This window comes from Rhagoletis zephyria, unplaced genomic scaffold, assembly GCF_001687245.7.
Source record: "Rhagoletis zephyria isolate East Lansing unplaced genomic scaffold, Rhagoletis_zephyria_1.1 Rzeph_scaffold_05531, whole genome shotgun sequence".
Taxonomy (NCBI): Eukaryota; Metazoa; Arthropoda; class Insecta; order Diptera; family Tephritidae; genus Rhagoletis; species Rhagoletis zephyria.
Window position 1 is genome coordinate 15,914 of NW_016162614.1, and position 17,715 is coordinate 33,628.

Genomic DNA, 17,715 nt, shown 5'->3' on the forward strand with positions numbered 1-17,715 from the left:
TATCATCCATTGTTTGCGCCTGGTTCTCTGCTTCATGGCCTTTAATATCGGTTAAATCAGCATCATCCTTATGCAAATTTTTCATAAGTGCGTCTAAATCATCTTCTTCACCCTTCGAATCATCTGCGTTTGTATTTGTGTAGCCGGGATCAACATCTTGGGTAATAATATTATCTTCAGCTGGGTCTAGAATGTCACTTCCGGCTACTGCGTCTTCTGGTTCATTGGATTTTTCAGGCAGCTCTTTAGGTTTCTCCACATGTTCTTCAACAGTTTTCTTCTGGTTATCCAAAATATTTTCTTCATTCCCTTCTACTATATTCTGAACAGTATTAGTGGAGTCTTCCGGTGCATCGACCTCGGCGATTGGCGAAATTGCTGCTTCCTGTTGATCCTCATCATTATCGTCTTCCGACCAGTCACCAGTCAATTCTTTTAACTTTTGGTTTATTGCATCGTCGCCTTTATTATCCTGTAAAAATAAATGAAACGAATTTTAAATTTCGATTTTAAATATCCTTATACAATATGTTGGCATTTTATGTACATATGTATGTATGCACCACATACTCTGTCTTTCTTATCCGCTTCCATTTCCTCTTGATCGGCCAACTCATGGGCGCTGATCAAATTTTCGGCCCACTCCAAATTTTCAATCGATTCCTTGCTTTCATCCATTGCACTTCCTGCCGAAGTGTTTTTTTTATCATCAGTAACTTCCGTTGTACCCATCTCTGCTGTTATATCTGAATCGCCTTGTCCACCTTGAGCGGTATGCAGTTCATTATATATCTGATTATCATCAAAATCTTCATCCGCTGTTGAGCTCTCGGCAGGGGGATTTCGAGTTTCTTCGTCCATTATTTGATCTTCAGGCTGGCGTTCAGCGCTGTGATCAGCTTCGTGTTCAGCTGGTTGTTTTTCATTGCAGCATTCCAATGCATCATGACTTGAAGTCAATGGTGTTGCTTCCGCCGTGTACTCAGCAGGCTCGTTTAATACCATCACAACCCCACCAGTTCCATGTTCCTGATTCAATTGAGCCATGATCTCTTGGCGTTGTTCATCAGTTAAAACCATCTCGTTGCCATCGACAGTAACAAATTTGGGTTCGCTAGTTATAATGTTGCTTTCGTTCGTTTCCATAAATTCTTGCTGATCGCCAGATATACCTATTTGTGGACGTGAGTCTGTAGCTACATTGCCGCCCTCAAGTTTCAATATCGATCCGGCGCTGGGTAGACTAATGTCAGATATTATTTTTATCTTTGACTCCTTTTTCTCCTTTGATATATTTTCTTGCACCTCTGATGCTGTAATTTCCGTGGTTGTCGGCGGTTCAAATAACTCATCGTCTGAATAATCGATAATACCATCTTCGAGGGCCTGTTTCTTGTGGTAGGTCTTCATATGGTTATATAGTTGTAGTTCACGTGCAAAAATTTTGTTACAGTAAATACATTGCTGCTTGTTCTCATCCGGGTGGGCGTCAACCATATGTTGATTTAGCGCATTTGTATCCAAAAACTGATTAGAGCATAACAAACACTTTGGGAAAGTGTAAGAAGTGGTCTTAATCTTGTGTTCTATCTCCATGTGGAAGTGCAGCTCACGTTTAGTACTTGAACGCCAGCCACAATGTTCACAGAGTGCCGGATCAATGTATTCTTTGTGGGTGTTTATCAAGTGACGGCGAAAACCTCGATACGATGGAATACTTATAGGCCGTCCGTTGACTNCAGCTCACGTTTAGTACTTGAACGCCAGCCACAATGTTCACAGAGTGCCGGATCAATGTATTCTTTGTGTGTGTTTATCAAGTGACGGCGAAAACCTCGATACGATGGAATACTTATAGGCCGTCCGTTGACTCCACAGCGGAGACACAACCAAGGGCCAGTGGTGTTTTCTGCTCCTAATGCAATTAAAGCATGCATTGTTTTACTATCGATACGACGCTTTTGTGCTGGAAGTGCTGATGATGTTGCTGTGCCAGTCCCAGATGTGGCAGAAGTTGGTGATGTTGTTTGTAGTTTTGGTTGAATTGGGGACATTTTTTGTGCCACAGGTAGAGGTGGAGGTGTAGATTGATGTACAGTTGCTTGAAGTTTTTCTAAGGGTTTTAACAATGTCTGAGATGAGCTCTGTACGCGTAAAACTGACTGGGATTGGGACGATGAAGATGGACATTGTGGATCACTTGAAATATGCTCCAGTTGTTCTTTCTTTACAATAATCTTCTGCGGTTGATCTCCAGAGCTAGGCATTATCTTCAATTTTATATTTTTATTACTCTTCACCAAATGCGGATACTGCCGAAGTACTTCTTTAATTATTTTCGCATGGTTCATTTTGGAATTGGAACTGTCTTTTACGACGATAGTGGGCGGCTTTTCATTTTGATTAATGGTGATTGTAGTAGCACCATGTTGCAGCTGTGTTTGTCGCGATGTGGATGCTTGCATACCTGCTATGGTACTTGCAGTGGCCGATGTGGTGGCCAAATCGTCATCATCATCATCATTGTGTATGTCATCCTCCATCATGCTGTTCTCGTATTCGCCCTGATCGTCGCCATATTCTGCGGCAATTTGTTTTCTCATACGTTGCTGCTCAGCAAACTCTTTAACGTCTTCAATATTAAGCTTCTTAGCTGGCGGTGATACCAAAGCATTATTGGCTGGACGCTTGTTGTTATTGTAACCTTTGCGAAGCTGTTCAAAAGGTGATGGGGGGGTTATTTCTTCTGGCTCTTGTTTTATAATAGTTTCATGACTTTCATGTGCAGGCTGATTGACGTATTGTGTACGACCTTGCATATTATTGGTATTACTGGCACGCATTGTTCTTATTAGAGATGTTGATCCTATCTGTTGCCTGTATTGAGTTTGTTGTGGCAAATTCATAGTAGTAGATGAACTAGTACTTATAGTTTTTGTTTGAACGATGGGACGCTGCAATCCAGAAACACTGTTTGGTGATGTTAGTACGCGATGTTGTTGAACGTTTGGTTGCTGTTGAGGCAAGCTTGTTGCAGCAGGAACACGCCGACGTAATGGTTTTGGGCTAGGTGGCTATGGATAGAGAATTTTTTATGGTTTTGAAATAAAAGCAAAACAATACTTTTTACTCACCCGCTGTAAGCGATTTACACCCTCCATTGTACGGCGATGTGCTTCGAGCAATTTTAACAGAACAGTCATGTTCATATCCTTAGCCGTGCGTAGCAGCTTGCCATACATTTTTAATTCGAATTCCAATGTCCCAGTGTACATGAAGTTTACGATGGGTACTACAACATCGGCTTGCAGCTCATTAGGCATGATGAGAGCATCGTCCACCATTTCGCAAGTTTGCTCCAACACGTTGAAGAAATCAGTACAAGCGCTCAATACTAGACGATGTACCTTCAACTGCGAGTTATCCCGAAACTGTAGTGTGAGGTCACAATAGTCGGTCTTATTAAAGAAGTTTTGCAGTTTCTGGAGGAAGAAGACTCCCCAGTTGTCTACTTTTACGGATTTGATTTCCCCCATTCTGTTGGCAATTTCGATAGAGGAACCAAGTTATTTACAACTGCAAATGCAGAAAAAAACATTATCGTTGTACACTAATATTAAACATTCTTATAAAACAGATTTTAGTCCCTAAGATTGTTTCACAAAATCGAGTCAAAGAACTGAGTTAGCTTTTAAACTGATAGGCGCAAGTAAAGTTCAACCAAAAGCACAACAAAAATTCGTTAAGATGCTCCGCACCCCAAGAGCGTGTCACGAACATTCCAACATTGCCATCACAGTACTCAACTAAATCGGCGTATTTAACAAGTATGAGAAACTGTACTGCAATGCAGGCACCTTTTAGATATTTCGATGGCCATAGTAGTAGTCCTTGTATTAATGTGTCCGGAAAACTAGTCTCACAAAGTATCTACACTTCCAACCATGTACAATAATGCTATTAATAAAACCAACTTAACCAATTATATACATATTTAACATTTTTTCATTTACTTTTTTTCACTTATTTCTCGTGTGCTCTGTTGGTTTATGATAGTTGATAAATCTTAACGGCCTCGCGTTACAAAACGTCAAAATTCGAATGAAAAATGTTTACAACATTTATTTTTGTGGCAAATTTATTTTAATCTGCTTTTGCCACTTACTGCAACCGCTGAAAATGAATCCTACGAAAATGCAGAGAAAACGAAAAAATTACTCGTCGTTTGGTATTTTCCGAAAACAAGAACCAATATGGCTACTTGACGGAGATTGAACGAAACGCCATTTTACGCCATATTTAATGGTATGTGTATTGGATAAACTAGCCATTCACAATTTAGGTGGGTATGTCACACAGACGCAATCTGCTTTATTTTTCGGAGGTTGCAGCATATCGGGTTTCCGTCATGAACCAAAAATACAAGATCACGCAAAAACGCGATGTTGTACATCGTGCAGACTTACTTCTTCTTACCAAGAACGAATATCCTGTCAAACTTGTTGACTACAGTTTTGACAGCAAGTTTGTGAATAGGGAGACCAAGAAAACTACGACAGATAACGATAANCAGTTTTGACAGCAAGTTTGTGAATAGGGAGACCAAGAAAACTACGACAGCCGACGAACGAACGATAAGAGAATGGCAAAATTAGGGTTTTGTGAAGCTGAATTTCGGCTGGGTTGTTGTATTGCTTTAATATAAAGATGTACCAATCGGAACAGATCTGACCGGGTTAAACGCGATGTTGTACATCGTGCAGACTTACTTCTTCTTACCAAGAACGAATATCCTGTAAAACTTGTTCCACTTGTTCCAGGTACTTCAGGATTTTACAGGAAACTGTTCCTGTACGACATAGTGTCCNGCACATAAATAAAGTGTTTATTGTGTGAAATGGCGCCGAGAGGTTAGTTCAATTTACAAACTTTAACAACAAATAACTTAAAAACTAGAAGCCTGCTGCGGCTAAAAGTGTATATATTTGCAATGAGGAGAACTCCCTCTATCGTTCCATAGCTACCTTAATGCGGAACTCCGGGGATGCCAAACTAAATTGCAGCCTAATCTGTACATATGTTATGCTAAACGTGCAAAAATAACACGAATCGACAATTCCCAGTTAAAAAAATTATTTAAAAATTTTACTAGCAGAAATTAGCAAGAGAGTCAAAAAAATANTTGTGAATACAGAACCGTTGATTCAACCATGGTTTCACACTGACATTAGGCCACATCTAAGAAAATAACAATAAAAGAGAATAGTTTATATCGTACCCATTTTCCTGCTCAGCGTTGAATTAGTAGTAAAGGAGGGTATGGGGTTAAATACCCCCAATAAAAAAAACGGACAAGCGCCGCAGGCGAAAATTTTTAATAAAAAATCGCGCGATTTTTTATTAAAAATTTTCATTATTTATCAAATTAACGATGTACGTTTTCTACATTTGTGTGATTTGAACTACAATAACACCAGTAAATATTATTTCCACCCAAAAAAAATAATACCGTTATGATCAGGAGTAAGACCCCTATCGATCCTAATATTATTATTTTTAATAAGAGCAATATATGTACGTATTGTACACTTATTCTTATTTGTGTATTTTTTTAACGTATGGTAGCATACATTTTGTGTTACTGTCAGCCATTGTTATTTCTGCTTGTATGTGAAATGTGCAAACGTTTGTGAAGACATTTATAAACGCGTTTTACTTAATTAATTAATTAAGAATGTATATTAAAGTGGAAATCTCAGGCCGGGGTTTTAATGCAACTATTTTGCTAAAGTGTGCACATAAATAAAGTGTTTATTGTGTGAAATGGCGCCGAGAGGTTAGTTCAATTTACAAACTTTAACAACAAATAACTTAAAAACTAGAAGCCTGCTGCGGCTAAAAGTGTATATATTTGCAATGAGGAGAACTCCCTCTATCGTTCCATAGCTACCTTAATGCGGAACTCCGGGGATGCCAAACTAAATTGCAGCCTAATCTGTACATATGTTAAGCTAAACGTGCAAAAATAACACGAATCGACAATTCCCAGTTAAAAAAATTATTTAAAAATTTTACTAGCAGAAATTAGCAAGAGAGTCAAAAAAATAAGCGCGTAAGGAACGTTTTCTAGCAGAAATTTGTGATAATTTTTTTTTTTGTCGCTCGCTTACAAAAAAATGCAGCTATTATCTGTTAAGAAACAAAGCTATTGACGTTTGTTTTTCTTCTTTTTGCTCATTAATGATTCACAATAAGCAATTTCCGGAATTGTATTTAGGGTTGCACACGATACATCAATGGATTTGAAAAATCGATACATCGTTCATAAAAAGTTCTTTCCATAACAATCCGGACCGGATCCGGTAATTAGAGAATAAGCGAAAAGTTTTCTCTCAAAAATGGAACATAATCCAGAGGTACGGGTACGCAAAAAACCACATTTCGTGCCCAGAATTTGAGAAACAGTTGATTCGCGTTGTTATTGTTTTTGTCACACTTGGAAATTGAATTTTTGTTTCACAAATTTTATTTTAAGAATATAAAGATTTAAAATACATTCACTATTCCTTAAAAGCACCAAGTAAATGCAGGCAACATGTAAACACAAAACAGCTGATATGCACTTTGGCGCTTTATCCATTTTTACCCGGAGAAAAAGTTCCGGTTGTTTCGGACAGGAAGAAGAAGGCCTAATAGGTTCTTTCCTTAACAATCCGGTCCGGATCCGGTAATTAGAGAATAAGCGAAAAGTTTTCTCTCAAAAATGGAACATAATATCCAGAAGTACGGGAACGCAAAAAACCACATTTCGTGCCTAGAATTTAAGAAACAGTTGATTCGCGTTTGTTTTTGTTTTTGTCACTTAAATGCAAACTCTTGGAAATTGAATTTTTGTTTCACAAATTTGACTTTAAGGATATAAAGATTGAAAATACATTCACTATTCCTTACAAGCACCAAGTAAATGCAGGCAACATGTAAACACACACGTCACACGGTCAGTAATTATCACTATACATATTTGGATCGCGATCCATATCGATGGATTGATGGATCGTGCACGAATGCTACATGCTCAATAATTATCGCGTCAGTATTTGCATAGTTTCTGTACTGAACGCTTATTATGATGCAAGAAAATATTTTTTATTTTGTATGAATAATTTGCAGATCAGAGATTATTGCGATCCGCGATCCAGATTTCAAAATTTTTAGGGCTCTGTCACACGGTCAGTAATTATCACGATTGATGGATCGCGCAAGAAAATATTTTTATTTTGTACGTATAATTTACAGATTATGCTTTCAACAATTATTTTAAAATTTCCAATGTTAATTAAAATTGTTTTGAAAGAATTTAAGCCCCGAGAGCGAAGGCAGAGCCGATGTTCNGCATTATGAGAGTACAAGATGTACTGACGAAATGTANTGAAAGTGCTACACGTTCAATATTTATTGACGGTATTGCGATCCGCGATCCAGATTAATTTTTAGAAATTTTGCGATATGGATCACGATCCATCAATACTGCATGCTACACCGTCAATAAATATCGCGATACTTGGATCACGTCAATAAATACTGACCGTGTGACAGTGCCGTAAGAAAAATAAATTAACACTGTTTTGGTTTGAACTTTCTAAATTAAACTTTGTTTTATTTTAAAATTTCGAATACTTGCCAGGGCTATCACAGAATCCATCGTAGTCAGATTTTTTGTGTAATCTACGAAAATGGTATCACTGAATCCGAATAGTTTCGAACGTAGCGTATACTTTGAATACAGACGGTCGTAGCAATTCGGATTCAGTGATCGCATTTTTGTAGATTTCACAAAAAAAAACGGACTACCATGGCTTCTGTGATAGCCCCTACTTATACCCTATTTTAACAAAAGCTTGAGAGGTTTGGTGAGTTGCAAGCATTTTCACGTGAGGTGATTGGCGGGGTTTGTTTTTTACTTTTTGCCTTTTTAATTTTGTTTTCTTATACTTAGGGCCGGTTACTCAATGTCTGGTTAACACCAATCTCCGGTAAAACATCGTTGTCGACGTTACCCACTCCATGTTATATGCATGGAGCCGAACACGTCGATAATGATGTTTAAACGGAGATTAGTGTTAACCAGACATTGAGTAACCGGCCCTTAACATGAACAATTGGCCACTTTAAGGGCCGGATACTCAATGTCTGGTTAAAACTTATCTCCGATTGAACATAGTTATCGACGTTACCGACTCCCCATTGTATGCATGGAGTCGAAGACGTCGATAACGATGTTTAACCGCAGATTAGTGTTAACCAGACATTGAGTAACCGGCCCTAAGTTGTAATCTCCCTGTGGGAAACTTTGCGAGAGTGCACCACGCTTTGAACAAAATTACTGTTTAGGGGGGTGGAGGGGTCGTACTTATAACAAAACTGAAAACCAGACGGCGAGGAAACTTATAGTTTACCAGAAAATTGTTGTTAAAGCCCTGTATGCAGCTCTCAAGAAAACGGTCAAGAAAAATTGCAATTATTTCGTGTGTGTGTATAAAGAATTTTGACATTTTTGATACTTCACAGCCTGTTGCCTCACTCTTTCCTTAAGAAATAATGGAACGGGCATATATTCCTGTTGCAAACCTGGGTTTGACGTTTCCAAACAATTTAATTTTTAAATTTACTCACAAACTCACACACACATTTTCATTTTCAATCTCAAGCAACAACAATTTCGAACAATTTAAAAATTTTTTATTTTCACTTTTATATGATTTTAAAATGTTGGCAAACTTCAAAAAAAAATCATGGCCGACAAATTGAGAGAACGGTTCTACCTTGCTATGTTTTTATCATGATTAAAACCATATTTCAGAAACTTTTTTTGCTTATTGTCATCAAGTTTCACTTTAAGGGCCGGTTACTCAATGTCTGGTTAACACTAATCTCCGGTTAAACATAGTTATCGACTCCCTGTTGTATGCATGGAGTCGAAGACGTCGATAACGATGTTTAACCGCAGATTAGAGCTAAACGGACATTGATTAACCGGCCCTTAATATTTTATAATAAATACCAATATAATCGCACTCATTCTTTTCCGATTGCGTGATCTTCTTAGTTGGTTCATGGACAGTCCTTGGCCAAATATAAATCTGGGTCGTTCCGGTTACATAGATCCGACTGTCGTGTGTTTATATTTATGTAAGTAATATAAACATAAATTCTGATGTAGAGCTTTAAATAATCAGGTATAACGACAGTTTCCTTTGTTAACTAAAAGTAATTTAATGAGTTTATTAGTCTTTCAACTTTATTCAAATAAAACATGAATAACTGAAAAATTATAGGCGTTTTTAGCCGTTTATTTGCCCATTTAGCCGATCGGCCCGAATTTTCTGGCAATACTGATGATGAACAGCGATGTTTGTGGTTTTCCAAACAAACATCGATATTTGAATCGAATTTTATGAACGATGTATCGGTTTTTCAAATACATCGATGAATCGTGTGCAATCCTAATGGCAGCGCTTTAAAACAAAAAGTTTCGTTTTTCTACAAAGGATTTCCTATTATTCCATGAAAACATAATTAAATTTTAATAAATAATATGTAAATAAATATACCGTATAGGAAAACAATGACTCCTTATCTAGGTGGTTGGATTCATAACTTCACCGTCACGGATACACAAACCCACAAAGGCGGCTATACCATTTATAAGATTACATCAATTGTAAATATATATACATACAATTTGTAATCACAAATATAAAAATCATAATGCATTATACTAATTTAATTTAGGTTTTCCCAAGGTCCTTACCACAGGCTCTAACATGCCTGACAACCTGGAAGAGATTCCATGATATTAAACGACTGCATCGGGAACTTTCTCGTCGTCATCGTACTCTTAAATTACCTGGTCAATTGCCTGAACCGACCGACTGTAGTTTTTTCAAACGTTTCGATGCAGACATCATACTTCGTCGTAAAGAATACATTTTGCAATTACTTGACTTTGCAGCCCAGCATCCAGCTCTTTATAAATGCCACGCGTTTACACAATTTTTCAGCGACGCACAGCACACCGGAGTTGGAAATACAGCAAGTCGAGGTTTAAACACCTTGACTCCAACGCCAAATGCGTCACCATTACATCCTTTACATAAGGCGAATAACTTAAAAGGCGTAGCAATAGTGGAAATATGTGATAAACTTGATTTGCGTTACGATCAGCATGAAATTGACACAAGCATCACATTATTGGACCCTTTGCAAAAAACGCCCCAAAAAATTGGAAATTTTAAAACTGTAAATACAATTACAGAGAATAAAAGTGATGATTCTGCTAAAACTACATCGCCAATAAATAAACCTGCAGATGAACCCATTTTGAGAACAGAAATCATTCCTGAACAGACGGTATGCAAGGATTATAAACGCTTTTTGACACCGATGGCCTCAATCGAAAGTGATGATAGCGATTATATTTATGAAGCTGCATTGGAATTCAGTAAAGCTGTACAAGCTGAAGCAAATTTAGACTATCAGGAGGCACATGTACGATATAAACGGGGCGTTGAACTGTTGCTCATTGGGTCAAAAGGTAAAAAAAGAATATATGTATATATATATACATATATATTTGTATAGAGGTATATTAGACTGCATCACTCCCCATAAAAAATGGTATTTTTTTCAATGGAAACGGATTTTTTTTATGAATAAAAATTGTTTAATATATTTTGAAAAAAAAATCACCTCAGATGACAAGTTGTAGCCGCTACAACAACAACAACAAGCTTAAAAAAAGCACAAAAATGCGCATAAAAATATAAAAAAAATTTGCATACAAATATTAAGAAAAAATTTCAACGGGATCATTATAATGAGATTTTTTATGCTATTTTTGAACTTTTTTCAAAGATTGGTTTAAGAAAAACTTGTATAGCTTAGCCCAAACTTTACGGATTTAGATTTATGAGGTATTATTGGAAAGGTATATTCTCACTCTTTATTTCTTTGCAAATAAACTCAATCACGTGCAAATATCAACACAACTTAGTTCAACTTGGAATGACGCTCTGTATTGGTATAAGCTCTTCATATTCAACAAATGTTCGTCAAATATTTCACCTTTTTATCCATTGTTTTGGAAACATTTTTGGGTATGCAAGTGCAAGCTTCAAACGGCTAAAAAATCCCGTTGATTTTTCAGATTTTTTTTGGGACGAATTTTTGCACTTTTTTCCATATAATATGAATTGCTCATGAAATAAAATGCGGGAGACAGACTCGAAAATTTTCTAAAAATCCTGCATAAAAAGTGTAAAATTTTGATGATTTTTTTTTTTAATTTTTTTGAACTTTATATCGCTTATCTCGCTTACATCTTTTTGNTTTCTAAAAATCCTGCATAAAAAGTGTAAAATTTTGATGATTTTTTTTTTAATTTTTGTGGTTGGGGCGCAGTATGTATGTATGTATAATTTGGAATTTTTGTATGTTTGATTTTTACAGATGATTCAAATGACGAACGGAAATTTATAGCAAAGGCTAAAATTTTAAAATATCTCGCACGCGCCGACGATATCTATGAAAAATTTTTGAATGGTGATTCTAACGATAGAGGTTTTGGTGGTAAAAACAACTTCCAGTTATCAATTGATGTAACGGATTGTTCAATCGATGGTAAACCTACCGTATACCTCGAACGTCCGTGGAATCATTTGGCCAAGTATAAAGTTTTAAAAGTACTTGGCGATAGAGTAATGCAAGTTTATTGCGTAACAGAACCTGAACCGCGCACCACATATGTGATGAAAGGCATTGAGAAGCCCTCCAGTAACATGCCTACACAAACAGTATTTTTGCCACAACATGTGCCATATATGGTCGATTTGTTGTCACTCTTTCAATCTGAACAAAAAATCTTCTTGCTCTTAAAGCACGCTGAAGGAGGAAGTCTATATGAATATATCCAGACATATACGCCCACAGTAGTTTCGAGAGCAAATAATTACTTCTCAGTTCTTTTTCCTGATGAAACGCAGGCTGAGAATAATTTACAGCAAATTGAAGCGGATATTTCTAGTAGTGCTAGCATTTTAAGTGTTCATGATTCCAGATTCGCAGACGAAAATAAGAGTTCCCGCAAAGCAAATTCGGATGATTCCACGAAATTAGCGACTTCGGAGTCGCTAGAGTTCAGTGAGATAGTACGCACATCTCAACAGTTGCTACAATCAGTGTCTAAAACTTTACATCAAATCAAACAGTTGGAAGATCCACCAAACGCGGTGATTGAAAAAGGTGAAAGTCAATTTAAAGAGTCTACATCAGAAACGGCCTCATCTTTGCCTAATAGCAAGGATAAAACAAAACCTACCAAAATACCGGAAGCTAGTTTAAAACAGTGGGCTCGTGAGCTAGCAGTTGCTATAAACAGTTTACATGGCAAAGGCGTAATATTAAGGTGTGTATCCACAATGAGATCAACGAAAAAATTAAAAAAAAAATATATATAGCATTTTCAGTTCAAATGAAACCATTTTCAAATTAAGTTAAACCCTTTTCAAATTAAATGAAACCTTTTTCGGGTTAGGCGAAACCATTTTAAAATTAAATGAAACCCTTTTCAGATAAAGCGAAACATTTTTCAAATTAAATGAAACCTTTTTCAGATTCAATGAAACATTCTTAAGAGGAAGTTTCATTTAATTTGGATAAATTTTCATTGAATCTGAAAAAGGTCCGCGAATGGCGCCACCTCCATTTTCTGCATCGTGATGTGTATGTACCTACTTATGCACGATATAGAGAACAAAGATATAGGTCCCGAAGAAGAAGACATTTACGATCCAAAAGTGGAAGGTATTTGCTCTCTATTACCCATTTTTCTAGCGTGAGGAACGCTCTCTGGGCTGTTTTGGGCAACCGCGGGTACCCGTGGTCTCGTGTCGAACAAACCTATTCTTGCTACTTATGTACATATGTATGTATTTATATGTGCTAGCTGGGTATTTGCAACATGAGATTTTTAATTATTTAGCCACTGTAAACGTTTCTCAACAGCTTTTAATTTTTACTTTTTTCTATTTTAGTGATCTCCACATGGAAAATTTGCTACTAGGGGCCAAAGGTCAATTATTGCTCTCATATTTTTATCAAAATGAAGGTTTAACCGATGCCGACAATTATATTCATAAAGCTTACAGTCCCACAGCATTAGCCGGCCACTATGTTGCTCCTGAACGTCCACTAACATTTAAATCTGATTGGTGGAGTTATGGCATTATACTCTATCAGTTGATAATCGGCCTGGTAAATAAAAACCTTTTACATTCTATTCATGTTCACTTATTTCTATTTGAATATTTATTTTATAGCCCTTTAAATCGGCACATCCTGGCTGTATAAGTTTGTACGGTTGCGTACAATATCCTGACAATATTGAAATCTCTGAGTGTGCCAGAGATTTGTTGGAAAAACTTTTACAACAGTCGCCCGAGGAGCGGGCAGATTTTGAGCAAATACAAGCACATAATTTTTTTGTGGGTACCAATTGGAAGGCTGTTACAGACGCGGGATTTAGTTGTAACAGTAACGAACGCAATCGGTGCAAAGATAGTAGAATTTCTTAAGCACACGTGTATAGATTCATATGCGGAGGTATAGTCCCCTATTATGAGTTGCATTCGATCTTCGACTATGGTCGAAAGTGCTGATCGAACGAATTTGCATTTGGCATTATGACGCTCATTCGATAAATAATAGCGCTATTGTGTATTTCGCTCGTTTAGGTTGTTCACAATGGTATATTTTGCACCACTGAGAAGCTTGCTTACAAATCGAGCAAACTAAATAGTGCACTTATACACATTTATGTAAATTTGTGCAAATTAAAATGAAGGAAAAAGGAAGGCTTAATAAACCTGCCTTCCATTGGTAAAAATGAGTACAACTGAGTTCTGGTTCAACGATTCGTCAGAAGATGAGAGCTTACAGCGCTCTTACACGATGTGTATTTGCATATGTAAATGCTACTCTTTTGTATCTACTCGTATGTACCATAAATTGGAACGTATCAGAAAAGTAGCATTTACGTATGAAAATACATATCGTGTAAGAGCGCTATTAGTAAACTGGCCAGGAGTAGAAAATGTTTTAGAGAGTTTAAGTGTAGTCTTTCGAATAGATTTATTAAAAACTTCCGACTGTCTAAAGAGGCGTTTGTGAGCCAAAACTATTTAAAATATTTTAAAACTATCAGCACCTCTACGATTTTGTCTTCAGAGATCGTGCCAACTGCATGAAATTAAGACCATCGAAAGCGAAGAAAATTCGATACCCAACGAAAATTTCGACACGGTTGCATAGCTCATAATACGAATTTCACTCTCGATATTCGATAACCAGCGAAGATCGAAAATCGAATGCAACTCATAACAAGGGCCATAAACTTTATTTATGGTTATCACTGAAACCATCGTACTATTTTCGATTTTCGTGAAATAGCTACGATCGAATGTAAACGTGTGTATGTACTGAATAGAGCCAGTTAATTTGCTCACAGTTTTGTGTTAATTATCTCCATAGCCTTAAATGAAATTTATTGAACAAAAAATGTTGTTAAATTTTTTATTTGTGAATTTGGGTTCTAACAGTTTGTTTTTTTTATAAAAAAATCACTATCCCCCCTATTATGAATTTTCATACGATAGATGATAAACGCTTGCAAGCGTATCGTATGAAATCAGCTCTCGTATTATCGTTTTCATACGCCCGATAGATGTATTGTTGTGAATGGCTGTGGTTTTTGTTCACTTTTTATTTTGAACTAGCACAAATCAGCTATGCTAACTATCGGATTTCATACGACAACATCGATTCGTAATATAGACCAACAGAATGCAAGCGTTTATCGTGCATCGAACGAATTCATAATGTAGGGGTATGTCACACTTGCGATCAGCTAATTAAGTCAGCAACGTTTTGATAAATTTGGCTATTTTTATTTTGTTATTTAATGTTTATTTTTTCATAAAAGTCTAAGTCATATAACAAACACCATATACATTAAATCCACATTCCAAACTTTGTGCAAATTTATAAAAAATCTGTAAAATTTCATCTAAATTTTCAACGTTTTGATGAGATTTTCCAGAATTTTGTTTTGCTGTTTAATATCCCATTAAACTCTAGTATAATAAAATGCAAGCTTTAAGTTGCAAAAAAATCGCGTTGATTTTTAATGTTTATCTGCCTATTACGCATTTTCCCATATAATACAGATAATAATACAGTAAAAATTATTAAAAAGCAACGCGATTTTTTATCAACTTAAAGCTTGCACTTTATTATACTAGAATGAAAAATCTGAAAAAAAATGAAAATTTAGATAAAACTTTGCAGTTTTTCTATTTGCACAAAGTTTGAAAAGTGGATTTATATGGTGTTTGCCTTTAATGAAAAAATAATAAACATTAAATAAACAATTAATTAGTTGATCGCAAGTATAGATATAAAAATGCCTTGCAAAGTTGGTGCAGTCACAAAATAAAGAATCTCTGTAATTCAAGCATTATTTGTTTCATGTTTTAATATATGTATTTATTTATTTGTCTAATATTGAAAAAGGTAACCTATATGTATAAATTTTACCTAATTTGTTCCTTATTAAAATTATAATTACAAAGAAACTTTGGTACAAATGAATTAAAATTTAAAATATTTACCAAAGGGGTTTGCATATATATTTTTGCTGAACATGTTTTTCTTAAGTTGTTTTCTCCATTCCCTTAGCAATACCGATTATATCACTACTATTAAACTAATTATAATATGAAATGTAAAGAAAACTAAAACTTGTATGAGTTTAAATAAAATTAAGATATTGTCAATTTCACAACAGTCCGTGTTTTACAAGAGTAAAAAGGGAAATTGATTTGGTTAAAAATTCTATAATTTAAAAATCTCTGTACTAATTGAAAAGGTTCGGATCTAATTGTTTTAGTACAAACATAAAAAAGGCACATTTGGAATGCATTTATGCTCTTACCGCATAACATTTCACAACATTACTTAAAATCCCTATGTAATGCAGATAGTATTAAACAATATTTTTAAACTTATGTATTAAAAAGGCACATATGGAATGCTTCAAATTAGTCAAATATTTAATTTACAAGTGAGTACCATTCTTTCTAATTTTGTAAAGTTAATTTTTTATTCCCCTTTGTCCTAATTAGCTGATTAGTACGTTTTTTTACCCTATTACTTCCTACATACATACATACATACACACGTACTTATAACGGCAATCTAATAACCATCATCTACATATATATACAATATGGCAAGACTCTGGATTCTGTTGCTTTTACGTTTCTCCTCCTTCCAGTTATTTACATAGTTCTCTTTCCTTTAATCTCGTTTTACTTTAGACAAATTATTTAACGTCTTACATTCTAAAAATATATGCGTTTATAAATTAATTGTATGTATGCATATTAGGGTGGTCCAAAGTTTTTTTCAAGCCACCCCCAGAACTGAAGAATATCGAAATTAAAGCGGATCCCCTTATTTTTTTATTTTGAAATCGGGGCTTTTAAAGTTTTCCAGATATCTCTTTCATACCCGATAATCTTATCTTTTATATACAAAAATTTTTTATTTTATGGTAAAATTTCAAAGTTATGTATGATCATTTTATTTTTTGGAGACTTCAGAAGTGAAATATTCGTATTCGATCAAAAAATATTAGTTTTAAAACATTTTAGAGTAATTCTTTAAAAAAAATTATTTTCCTCCTGTTACAGCCGGTTTCGCCAGCAGTTTAAATGGCTATAAAATATATGGATAAATATTAGCCACTTAAAAAAAAATACTTGTCTTATTTTCGATATTCTTCCGATCTGGTGGCAGCGGTAAAATCTCAAAAGAAAAAAATTGATTCTCTTTTGTATTTTTGGACCACCCTAATGTATGCATATATGCGTCTGTATATATATATGTATATATACATATGTACATGTACATTCGAGAGTCTCACGGTCCAGCCAAACAACAATAGGATTTCTTTCCCCAAGCAAATTAAAATTTTTATAAATTATATAGCTCCTACCAAAATATTTTGGCTCATCGTGAGATAAACCGCGTTGGCGAAGTTCCTAAAATTCGTGTTTTCATGAATGAATAATTTTAAAAGAATTGCGTTTANTCCAGCCAAACAACAATAGGATTTCTTTCCCCAAGCAAATTAAAATTTTTATAAATTATATATGTAGCTCCTACCAAAATATTTTGGCTCATCGTGAGATAAACCGCGTTGGCGAAGTTCCTAAAATTCGTGTTTTAATGAATGAATAATTTTAAAAGAATTGCGTTTGAGTTTAACCGACTTCAAAAAAGGGAAAAAGTTATCAATTTGTCGGAATATTTTTTTTTTTGTAACTTTAGACCACGTTAACCGACTTCAATAATTCTTTTTTTAACGGCGCCTCCAAGGTGGTGCCATACTAATTTGGTTAGATCCGATCATTCGCTCATGAAGAAATTAACGGTACTCTTAAATTTGTATATGCGAATTGAAGTCGGTTTTTTTTTGCTTAAAAATTACTTTTTTTGCAAATTCTACCAACATGTTAAACATAAAGTTTTATGCGAATAAATCGACCATTTTTAGCGGGCTTTTATTTCAAAGTTATTAATGAAAGCGTTTTTTCC

At 35.3% G+C, this 17,715-nt stretch overlaps 2 protein-coding genes across 2 annotated transcripts in view; one reads left to right on the forward strand and one right to left on the reverse strand.

The window, feature by feature from the left end:
• Positions 1–4,444, reverse strand: part of Cp190 (centrosome-associated zinc finger protein CP190) — a gene marked incomplete at its 3' end in the record, with an annotated part of 20,352 nt that extends 15,908 nt beyond the window's left edge. Inside the window, exons 1-3 of the mRNA XM_017627839.1 lie at positions 4,014–4,444; positions 3,135–3,576; positions 1,775–3,074 (exon numbers count right to left, since the gene is read on the reverse strand). Coding sequence (XP_017483328.1) covers positions 1,775–3,074; positions 3,135–3,536 — 1,702 coding nt within the window. The remainder of the gene's footprint in view (positions 1–1,774; positions 3,075–3,134; positions 3,577–4,013) is intronic.
• Positions 4,445–9,361: 4,917 nt separating this feature from the next.
• On the forward strand, positions 9,362–13,899 carry LOC108372198 (ribosomal protein S6 kinase-like 1). The gene is made up of 5 exons (XM_017627840.1): positions 9,362–9,721; positions 9,793–10,594; positions 11,509–12,463; positions 13,092–13,311; positions 13,377–13,899. The coding sequence occupies exons 1-5, from the start codon at positions 9,626–9,628 to the stop codon at positions 13,629–13,631; spliced, it is 2,328 nt and encodes a 775-aa protein (XP_017483329.1). The 5' UTR covers positions 9,362–9,625; the 3' UTR covers positions 13,632–13,899.
• The last annotated feature ends 3,816 nt before the right edge of the window (positions 13,900–17,715 follow it).

Bases quoted from the DNA above. Each gene is read 5' to 3' on its own strand.
- LOC108372198 (XM_017627840.1), top strand. From the start codon at position 9,626: ATGACTCCTTATCTAGGTGGTTGGATTCATAACTTCACCGTCACGGAT. The intron at 10,595-11,508 runs GTAAAAAAAGAA...TGATTTTTACAG, and splicing joins GTTGCTCATTGGGTCAAAAG to ATGATTCAAATGACGAACGG. The intron at 13,312-13,376 runs GTAAATAAAAAC...TTTATTTTATAG, and splicing joins ATCAGTTGATAATCGGCCTG to CCCTTTAAATCGGCACATCC.